Source organism: Schistosoma haematobium, chromosome ZW (genome assembly GCF_000699445.3).
Source record: "Schistosoma haematobium chromosome ZW, whole genome shotgun sequence".
Lineage (NCBI taxonomy): Eukaryota > Metazoa > Platyhelminthes > Trematoda > Strigeidida > Schistosomatidae > Schistosoma > Schistosoma haematobium.
In genome coordinates, this window is record NC_067195.1 from 31819011 (window position 1) to 31831202 (window position 12192).

The window sequence follows — 12192 nt, forward strand, 5'->3', positions numbered from 1 at the left end:
TATAAATCTAATGCTTCCCTAACGTTAGATTTCAGTTGGCTAATATCAAATATAGTGTAACACAATGTCTTGTGACTTAATTTATTGATCAGGTACAAAGTATTTATCTTATTGTATTTCATTTAGAACTAAAAAGTAGAAAGTGATAATGCGTTGATATAAGAACGTACTAAAAAATCATAACTTATTAGTAGTAGACATTAGTTTGTGAGAAATGCCTCTAAACAATTCACTTAAGCTACTTAAAAGTTACCTAAAACTGATTGATGGCATATTCACACTCGTATCTTTTAAAAATTTTATTGTTAAACACCACGGATACTAAGATATGTAAAATCATCGACCATAAAATATGTCAGCATTTGCCTATGGTGGTAATATGATTTGAGTATACAGACAGGTTAGTAGATATTTCTCATTAGCAGCTTTGTTTCAGTCAATAACCTATAGCATGTTTAAGTATAATACTAGTAAAAAACTTTACCAATAACGAAATCCTGTATTCCTTATCAGTATCAACTTTAAAAGTCCACAGTATATCGCTCCTAGTATACTCGATCAATATTTTAGAAATCGTGATTAATTTTCTGAAGGAAATCTTATCAAATGTTGAGAAACCTCAAATAGATCCAAAACTTCTAAGTAAGTTAATCAAATCAAACGTTGGCGAAACTACATCGAATTAAATGTACAGATATGAGGTATGATATATGAGCAAAGTTTATTTATCAAATGTGGTAGTTTCCAATATCATAAGTGTTCCAACCATTAACATTGCATATACTGTATTTCAAATCATATGCTTCAGTGTTTTCAAATGATGTTTCAAGTTATTATATTCATTTAAATTGTATATCTCATAATCATTAACGTAGTCTTTTAACGAGCTAAACATACACACAAAGTTTGCAAACACGTCAGCATACGACACTTATATTTTAAAACTGAAGAAACGTACACTATTCAGTATTAAGTCGTTTACTTATTTGAAATAAGTACTTAGAAGTGAGCAAATTAATTGTTGCTTGCTTATTAGTTTGAGTATTCTAGAACAATATTGATCATCTTTCTTTACAATAACAAGGTTAAGTGTTTTAGTTTATGCTTTCAGTCTGTATTAATTGAAATATATAAAGCTATGATATTAAACCTCATTTCTAATCTACAAGCTTTCTAGGAAGCAAATCTACATTGTTTGAAAAAAAAGGCCACTGGTTACTTTTATCGATAAAGTCTCCCGTGTACAATCCAAATAAAAGTACAGAATAAACAAGATGTGCAATTTTCACTCAGAGAAACAAAACATTTTTTATTACTCGACTGTTTCGCCCGAAATAAACCTTATAAACAAAAAGTGAGAGTGAATTCTTTTGACAACTTTGAAAAACACCCATCAGATACCGAGATATATTGCATTACTTTCTTTTTTGCTGCTGTGCCTCAAGATTAATGAAATTTTGTTTAGATTGCCTTATTTAATGATCTAGAGTGTAGCAAAAATTGTTTCCCACACTATGCGAAGACATTTTACCGTAAGACTACTAAACGTAACCGTTGAACTGTTCCAGGAGCAACTAGCCAAAAGAAAGATAGTTACTCTTTCTTTCCCTGATAATCGAGAATGATTCAACGATTAGCACGATTATATGTTTCTTTTTACTGAAAGATATTTGCATTGTTTATGAAATTTACCTTACCTTTGGTAGGAACTCTGGTTGATGAATTAAAATAGTCGACTTTGTGAATTATGACATTATTCTGTCAATATACATGAAAGGACTTTATTCCATATCAGTAGTTTGTACAGAAATTTTCCGGTTAGTCTGATTGACATTGTGGCTCTTTTATCAAGAATCTTTTTTACATAACCTATTTTCTCTCAAGTTTTAAGTACTGAAGAAATAGAACAGTGAGGAAATTGAATTTCTTACCTGTTTTATTATTCAGATTCCTTTTATTATATTCACATTTCCAAATCAGTTTCATTTTTTCCTATACTGATCATGATTCACTGATTACATACTTATATCCGTGAATGAATTTTTCAACCAGTCTACGGTGACATCGATCATAATTTTAAATAATTCTACATCAACCAACAAACTTTCACTTAAGCTTATCATGCGTCACAAATAAGTTGGATATAATTTCTCTTTATCACTCCTAATATAATTCATAGGTCAGTGAATTTTCTTATAAACGTTAAATACAAGAAATCTGTTTTCACAGTTGAGTCTATAATTTCGTCCTTACTTATTCAATATTCTTCAAAAATTTTACCATAAATTCCTTTTACATAACTGCATAGTTTCTGTGAAACACGTGAATATGAATGGGAAATTCCTTTGCATCTAACTAGTTCCTTTCATATTTACGTCATCTTATGTTTACAATGGTGAAATACAATCGTCTTAACAAATGTTTTTAGTTGCACACGTAGCAGTAGGGTGAGAACATTTTAAATTGAAACTGAAATACAATTACTACACATTTTTGAATTGACCAACAGAAAGATAAACTTTGATGACAAGATTGTTAATCACGTAAAAGTGATAGACCTCCACAATACAGGTAAATAACGTTAGAATATGAAGTTCACTATTTCACTGTTAGTCTAGTGTACCAAATAAACCTCAGTTCCCAGAAATATCGAAGTTTTTAAAATATCACTCTGAATAATTAATACCTGAAATTTCATTCTTTTCTATCATAGCTAACTTTGAATACAATAATTCATAAATTTGGCTGAATTTACTTTAGAAAATATGTATTATGTGAATAGACATTTGATCGATAGCTCTGGAAAATTGAAAGCACTCTTTATAGATCTCATTATGCATAAACCTACAGGGAGATATTACGGAATAATTATATGCTTCCCATTACACACGATGTCAATAAAACTCAACAATCACCACAACTCTATGCTGATATTCATTGTTATTATTTTCATTATTATTGTCAGTATTATTTCTCGTCTTCCAAATTGATGACAGTTGTAAGTGACACTCAACACACCACTGTTTCTTGCATAGTGCTCACCATTCTAGACACACAGTCAGTCGAATATTTGATCTGTTTTGTAATTACATTACTACTTCTTTCAATCCATGTTATCTGTATCTATTCTGATGATCAATGTCACAACCTCTATTGACTTGTGAACACATCCGTTTTGACAGGAAATATTGACCATAACTTTGTTAACAAGTTCATTTTGATAAAATTCCTAAACAAATACATTGTTTTTTCTAGAAGATTTACTCTACTTCGAAGTAGCAATATTTTTGGAAACATAACTCGAATTTATAACTGTGGAGTTTCAATGAGAATTTATCGACTCTGTTCAGTACATGTGTTCAGAACGTAGTTAATGTCCAGAATGTCAAATATATTTTGTCATAAGTAAATGAAAATAATTATGTTGTGAGGTTTGGTTGTTCTAAAGTCATAATTTCATAAGTATACTCTTTCATTCAGTTGTCAAAATCTTGACCCATCTTTTTGTTTTCATAGAATCATCGCCAATCCAATTGGTGTAGAAAACTTACCAATCAAATTATAACTCTGAATAAATTTGATTTGTTAGAATACATCTCTCAAACCTATTAATTGTTTGTGATTGGTTGAAGGAAATTTTGCAAAATGAAGTGTGAGTATAAAACATTCCATCTACAAAATCGTATTTTACCGCGTGAAAATAAGCACATTTTACCGTGATTGACTTCTTAGGTTTGAACAGTGAAAAATTATCAAATCTATGATTTTCCTACGAAATTCTGTCTGACAGTTTATGAATATTGTCCATCTTGAGCATACTTCATGTATCCATCCCACAACAATAGTTGTAATTGTACGAATCCTATAAATAATGTCTCAACAAGTTCATCCTCTCACCGGAATGGCTGCGGTACACAATCATCGCCAAAAGTTATACATCGTAATCAACATAATGCATCTTCCACACAAGTATATCAGCAAAATAATTGGGATTCAAATAAATCTGCTTCTACTCCGCTACCAACTTCCTATTTACGGAGGTTATATAAACTGGGTTCCATAAAAAATAATGATGAAATGAGCATGTTGAATAGCATCAATACACAGGATTGTAACGACATTCAAATCAGTAATAAAAATGAACTAAATTTTCAAACTCCGAAAACCAAGAAGTTCGATGAAGTCTACCTTTCAGTTAATCGCAGAACACAACCGGGTATTTCGGCAGCAATTAAATTATTGTCTCAAAATCTGAAGCCGAAAATAAATCCTAATAACGAAGTTATTGATGATTCTAATAGTAATAGCATTACTACCAATATTGTTACTACTAATACGAATACTAAGGGAAATAATCAGAATAAAATTTTCACTAATGGCGAAAATGACAATTTATCCACTATGCTTCCTCATTCAAATGGAGGTGAATACTCTTCTTGGAAGAATAAACGATACAGTTATACTCCTACTTCTTTCTCTAACCACAACTATGTTAATAATATCGGTAACAATTATAATAACATTTCAACATCAATACAAACTATAAACAATGAAGACACTGATAAATTAGCAAACAATCCGCCTGGGAAAATGATGAAGGCTGATTCATCCACGTTGATGAAACCATCACTGCATAATAACAGTAATAATGAGATATATCTGGCAAACAGTAATTCACCTTGTACAACTAATTTCAATGACAATAAAAATAATATGTATTCACCTTTATATACGCGAAAGAGTAATTACGATACATTATTTAAGCGTAGTTCCTCCACATCTCCATATCGACCATTACTAAATTATCGTCCATCATGGTTACTGTCATCCAATAATAAAATGTTATCTAATGAAACACTTTACAACAGTGATGATTATCACAATGAATATATAACATCTAAACCAAAATATTTAGATTCGAAAATTTCGAATAATAATATAAGTAATAAATACCGTCCATCAGATAATGGAACAACAACTGGAACACAAACACCAATGACCGCAGTAACTTCGCAAAATTTACAGGGTTCACTAACGACATTATCGTCATCGGGTGGCATCGGAAGTAATAACGCGACTAGATATTTGAATAAAAATGACCATTTTTCACCTAGACCAATTAATGCTAAACCTTCATTCCATTCAAGACAGAATATTGATGATGTAAACATGGAACAAAATGATGAGGAACATCATAAATATGGTAGAAAATATTATATTACACGTCGACCACAAATTATACAAACAAATTATCAAAGATATTTTCCTCATGCAATAAATCATGAACGTATTCTTTCATTCAATAATATTTATGATGCTAGCACCTTGATCGATAACACTGATACTACTTATCATGATTCCGATTTTACGAACAAAACAATCAGTAAGAAAATAAACAGAATGCCAGATGTTTTGAAGCCGAATTCATATCTATCAAATAGCACGTTAGCTTCGTACAAAAGAAATTCATCGTCTTTAAATTCATTACCAAATGAAATCGGTTCTTCACCTCCGTTAATTCACTCTGAGTACGTCAATGATGATCACCGCATTAGCAGTAATAATAGTGATAAAATTGTTGCTAACCGCAGTATCTTCGACAACTACTCTCCGACTTATTATCCAAATAACCAGACTTTATATACTTCACGGCGTTATTTTCAAGCTGATCAAAGTCAACCATCCCTACAAACAAAATATTCTTATCACCAAAATAATCCAGAATCTTTTCGATCATTTAGTGTTAGTCCAGAAGTAGGAAGTAGAATTTCAGAAAGTAAGCCGAAACAAATAACTTGTTATTCTTAAACTATTCTGTTTATGCAAACTGTACTTTTTAAATTTAATTTGGTAAATCATTTATAGTAAATTTGAATATAAATATTGTCACACTTCAAGATCACGTGTTACCCACCGTTACTCAATGATCACTATATGGTAAACTTTATAATCCAGTATTCTGAAATATATCCAATGACACCTGACCTCTTAAAAGTTACATGCACCTACAAAAGGTATCTGATCTTCAGTCATTACACAAAGTTTAAAGAAACAACATTTTTCTGAATTTTGCTTCTAACCTGTACGATATAGCTCACGATTTTAGTAATATAATAACATAAAAGTATTCCAAAAGCCCTCAAAAAATGTTTACTCCGGACAAACTATGCACTTTTCTGAAACGTTCTGTACTCACACGTTTCACGAGTACGGCTCATCCTTATTGTACCTAGCAATTCAACTGTTTTTGTGGAGCTAGTTATATTCGAAGCATAAATTAGCAATTCATCCCAAGAATTTCCAAGAATCATTCTTCTTGGCTGATTAAACATGTAATGTCCATTAAAAGCTATATACTTATTGATTTATTCTATAGAGGGTATAAGGATGACACAAATGAAGTTTTCGAAGTGATCCAATGTATTTCACTAGATTTATCGCATTTGTTTACGTACATATTCTGTACGTACATTTGCTTGCAGGAGAAATTTGTATTACTGCTTTCTCCGTCTCGAATATTAACAAAACCAATATTATTGCAAGTTACAAATGACTTATTATTCCAACTCCTCTTTGATGGCTAAAATTTCTAAAAATTGTTTCGCCTTCTTACTTTTACATAACTCCAATGTTCTTCTCTTAATTCTTAAATAACTATTATTTACACCCAAATTTCCATCAAAAATTTCTAAATTTTCTTGTAAGATATTTTGTTATCTGCCAAACCCGTAACTGTCCGTTTCAATTTATTTTTTGAATCTTAATTATTGTGTCCGCCTCATCTTTTAATTGCATTGTCAATCATTCGTTACTGTTTTTGTAATTAGGTACTATTATTTATTTAAGGTAGAATCTAACATCAGTCGAGAAAGAAAACAGCTTCATTTCGTGAGTAACGATCTCTTGCTTATCTAAACACGTCTTATCGAAATCAACAAGACTTTATTTATATAGAGTTCAGTTTGCTCTATAATGCTGACTTTTAATGATTATGGTGTTACCATTAGTTCGTCGTGATGTGTTACTATAGATACAAACAGAAAATGTGAAATGTTTACAACATGTTTCCATCATGATAAATCCAACGTTTTCCTTTGTTATAATATGAATACTAGTATTATTACAATTTTCTAATTTGTTCATATTACACTTAATTCGATTATGCTGATTCGTTAGTTTACTGAGCACGGATTTAAGAATTTTTATGAATTCGTTTTCTATTTATAATTAATGAATTTAAAAATTGCTGTTGAGTTTGCCTATGATTCAATTAACTGTAATTTGTTTCTTATACATAATACAAAAAATAAAGTTAATAATTTTCTGGATTTTAGCCTTCTAAAAAATGTGTCATTCTAGTTAGCAGACAAAAATATAAAACAGACTAGTGTGATAAACTATTTAAAGAATTTACAGAATTTTTATTACGACTCCAAGCAGTGACACTAATCTAAACATTGATATATTGTACAATATGGATCAAACATATTGAACAATATTTTATGGCTTTGCGTTTTCAGCCTTTAAAGATTGCGATATTAAGATAACGAGAATACTTAAATCATGTTGTCACACATTAAAAAGTAACCAAGTGGGATTAGTTCTAATTACTAGTTCTGAACATAATGAACACTTTCTAACAATCTTCGTCACTGATTTGCTAGTCAAAGTAAGATCATGAATGTGCAAACGGACATGAAAGTTAGTTACCATGAAATAATTTTTAAACAAATATCTTAATGTCCATTTGTTATCAAACAAAAAGTAATATTTAAATAAATTTCAAGGTGGAGAAGATAATGGTGTTAAGTTAGTTTGAGACTAGTTATAAATGAAATAAGAAAGATTGGTTCCATGAAGAGTTTACTTTCCAGCGGATTCATTTTCAAAGTCGTACAATCTCAAATATATAATTATTTTTCAGGTTGATAATAATTACAATAATAGTGGTAATAGAATTCTATTAAGCATAGTAACAGTGAGGTAGAATCCTTTCCCGATTATAGTTTCCCTGTTTATCTTCATGATGAATATAGAAGACCTTAACAACGAAACTATTGTTAGTTTCCCTGATAAAAACAATGTTTTGATACTTTTGTTTATTCGGCCTCACTGTTACTATGCTTATTAGAACTCTATTATCACTATTATCGTAATTATTATCAACCTGAAAAATAAGTATATATTTGCGATTGTACAACCTTGAAAATGAATTCGCCGAAAAGCGATCTCTTTGTTAAACTAATCTTTCTTGTTTCATGCCGCATTGCTTACTGCAAAATACCATAGAAATAAATAAACACTTTTTCTTTGAGCCTAACTTTAATTATAATTACTTCATCAAAAATATTTGTGCATCCTTATAAAAATTTTAATGTCAGTTTATTAAACAACCGTCGGCATTTAGAAAATACCGAATAATTGTTTTATTTCAAGCTAAGATTTCATAGAATAATACTATTATATAATAATTTTAATAATTGAAATCATGAGTCAATCGAAGCTAGACCACCATGGAAAACCTGGAAGCACAGGATAACCGTTTCGTCCTATTGTGGGTGTCCTCAGCAGTGTGCATCCGCCATCCCGCCTCGTGAGGTTGAAACACAGGATCTACCTCTAGACCACTGAGGCGGCCGGTATCCAACGGTGCTAATGTCTCACTTTAACTTATCCGTAAAATTCTGTAGAAGTCCAACAATCGGACGAAACGGCCGTTCAGTGCTTTCAGGTTTTCCTTGGTGGTCTAGCTTCAATTGACTCATGATCACAAATATTAAAATTACTATAATATCCACAAAACCCCTACTGATATTATACAATAATTTAGGTTAATCTCTCAACCAATGGGAGTCCTGTTGGCAATGTTAATTTTTAGCCCGAGAGAAAACTCTTCATTAGTTGTACTTTGTCGGGGTACTCAATGCAGAATGCAGCGATAGTGGAAGTTGACAACAGTGTTTCTCACTCTCGATTACCTACAATTGTCTTTCACACCTATATTACTAGATGTAATGACATTAAAAATCGTTCAAAATCTATTATGGTGACGTTTTACTCTCTGAGCTAGTTTAGTGATTTAAACTAGACGATTGACTACCTAAAAGCACAGGTTTGTGATTCTATAATTACAAGATTTTAATAGCAAATAACTATATGATATTAATGTTAACATACGTGGTAATACAAAGAGTCAGTTTTGTTAGGGTTGCGCAATTAGGGTATTTTAACTTTTATAAATAAAATGTAATATAAGTACCTACCACTCTGAAATCCTAAAATGAGGAGGTATAACTGCTTAAACTATGTTTAATGTTAACAGCTGTGTGAAATCGTTTGTTTGGTTAAATAGTCAAATAAGCATATTTTGAAATAATAAATAGTGTACTTGACAAATGCATAATCTGATGAACTTTTTGTCAATAATATCTGTCTAAGCTATTTGAATTCATAACATGCAACATTATTAACTTCTATTACACAAAGTAAGCAAACAAATGTTAACTGTCAGTACAATCTTGTTTAGGCTTTCGTAATTCAGTAATATACAAACTTTTAAATTCGGCTATCATAAAATCTTCATTATGCAGATTGTTGATCAAGCCTATGTGCCAATAAGAGTAATTTTATGGAGGATAACTTGGTAAGACAGTTCAGATATAATACCATTGTGATGTAAATCGTAAAAAATTGAAACTCTACTGAATTATTTTGTTTAAAGAAAAATCCGTATTTCAATAGTACTTTTATTATAGCAATGTCAAGTACAAGTAATATTTTAAAGATGGAAGTTTTGTCGTGTCCGTATACATATTCACTTGACCTTTATGTATTTATGAATATTCAATAAAAGTACACATACGTTGAATCAAGTGTACCTTGCACTTTAATTAAATGCATAAATAATTATTCTGATGTAAATGAATTAACTTATTAGTTTTGCAGAAATCATTATAAAATCATAAAAATAATTGGTATAGGATGTAATAACAAAAAATATTCTATGTGCGTCCCTTCAGTATGAACTGTTGAGAACAATTATATTATGTCCCATTAATTAAAATTTTCCATTTAATGTTTGTAGCTATAGAAATTTGTTTTCAAGAGATTTGAATAAAATTGATTAGTTTGTTTAAAGTTCTCGTCAGTAACAACTGTCATTTTCGGAGTTATTAATACGTAGAGAAATAGTAGACATATCCTTTTGTTCTTGTTCGTGACCTTCCAGCTAGACGAAATTGGAATTGAGAATATTATACAACCACTTAAATACAAGAATGATATCAAACAAGGACTGATTTATAGTTAGTGTAAGGTAAATTTTTTCAAATAGAAATAAATCATTTCGATTAATGACGAACAGACAACGTACTGCGACTTGACTACATATTTGATCGGTATTAAGTTGTAGCTGTCACTCCTGATAAGTTTTTGCCTTTTCATTTTTATCACATGTCAGCGAAAAATTATCCATATATTAACATTTCCAATATGTCTATCAAGTGACCTTTCAGCAAACACTGTTCATTTAAATAGACACACAATTGGTAGGTCAATATTTGAGCTTTTGTTCGAACAACTACAGATATTGTTTTAGCTCCCCACCAACAATGAAGTAACATAACAAATTCGGAAAACCACTAAGTTGACAACGTAAATCATGAGTTCGATAATCCTTAAACGTAATTTGATTCCATTATGTTGTGGTATCGAACTCTAAAATCTTCATAAGTATTCGAGTTTCGACTTTTTAAGGCGAAATTATTTCTTTCTAATACTCTACTACCCATAGCGTAGAAAATTAATATTGTAATCAATGAGTATATTTAATAATTTGGAGAGTTACATGAATTTCCTTTGAGATTTCAATTAGCTTTTAAATTATCGCAAAGCTATATATATAGGGCAAGTCTTTCGACAGATATGGTAAAATTAACTTCAAACTACATAGTTTCGTTGGGAAATTCATGGCTAAACTCGAAAATGACTAGGCTTGTTATGACGTACTACACTTCGCATTATATTGGAATACATGTAATTAAAAAGTGTGATATGAGTAATAAATCTTGCAATTGTTGTCGATTGATATGCATAAGCGGTAGTAATTGTTTAAAGTAACCACCATCACAATATACTTAACCAGGTTGATTAATTTGAAAAATTTAAACTTCATTTTTACATGAACAGAACGGAAAATGTTTTACGCTCAAAAAAGGCTGTTGAATAACAAATTAATTTAGCAAATTCCTTATAACTTGCCATACATCAGCCTATTCATTTGGATTGCATATTAAATGCTATTGGGATCTGTTTTAACCCATCCAAAAACAGGATCAAAATGCTTTGTCAGAGTGCTAACTGACCGCGTTAATGGCAGCTTGATAAATGATTGTTAAACTTAACCATAACTTTTGATATATCACACTTTATCTAGGCTATTATTAAAGAGTCTTCAACTAGATTGTTCTTTCCTTAGCGGGTAACGACTCATAAACTTTGATGACAAGATTGTTAATCACGTAAAAGTGATAGACCTCCACAATACAGGTAAATAACGTTAGAATATGAAGTTCACTATTTCACTGTTAGTCTAGTGTACCAAATAAACCTCAGTTCCCAGAAATATCGAAGTTTTTAAAATATCACTCTGAATAATTAATACCTGAAATTTCATTCTTTTCTATCATAGCTAACTTTGAATACAATAATTCATAAATTTGGCTGAATTTACTTTAGAAAATATGTATTATGTGAATAGACATTTGATCGATAGCTCTGGAAAATTGAAAGCACTCTTTATAGATCTCATTATGCATAAACCTACAGGGAGATATTACGGAATAATTATATGCTTCCCATTACACACGATGTCAATAAAACTCAACAATCACCACAACTCTATGCTGATATTCATTGTTATTATTTTCATTATTATTGTCAGTATTATTTCTCGTCTTCCAAATTGATGACAGTTGTAAGTGACACTCAACACACCACTGTTTCTTGCATAGTGCTCACCATTCTAGACACACAGTCAGTCGAATATTTGATCTGTTTTGTAATTACATTACTACTTCTTTCAATCCATGTTATCTGTATCTATTCTGATGATCAATGTCACAACCTCTATTGACTTGTGAACACATCCGTTTTGACAGGAAATATTGACCATAACTTTGTTAACAAGTTCAT

The 12192-nt window shown here is 30.6% G+C and overlaps 1 protein-coding gene across 2 annotated transcripts in view; it reads left to right on the forward strand.

Annotated features, from left to right (window-relative positions):
* Positions 1 to 2348: 2348 nt before the first annotated feature.
* Positions 2349 to 12192, forward strand: part of MS3_00003295 (uncharacterized protein) — a gene marked incomplete at its 5' end in the record, with an annotated part of 34199 nt that continues 24355 nt past the window's right edge. The window contains one exon of one of the 2 annotated variants that reach the window (XM_051211047.1): positions 2349 to 5776. In XM_051211047.1, the coding sequence (XP_051071079.1) occupies positions 3823 to 5776 (1954 nt within the window). The remainder of the gene's footprint in view (positions 5777 to 12192) is intronic. The other variant, XM_012945725.3, reaches the window with a different exon arrangement.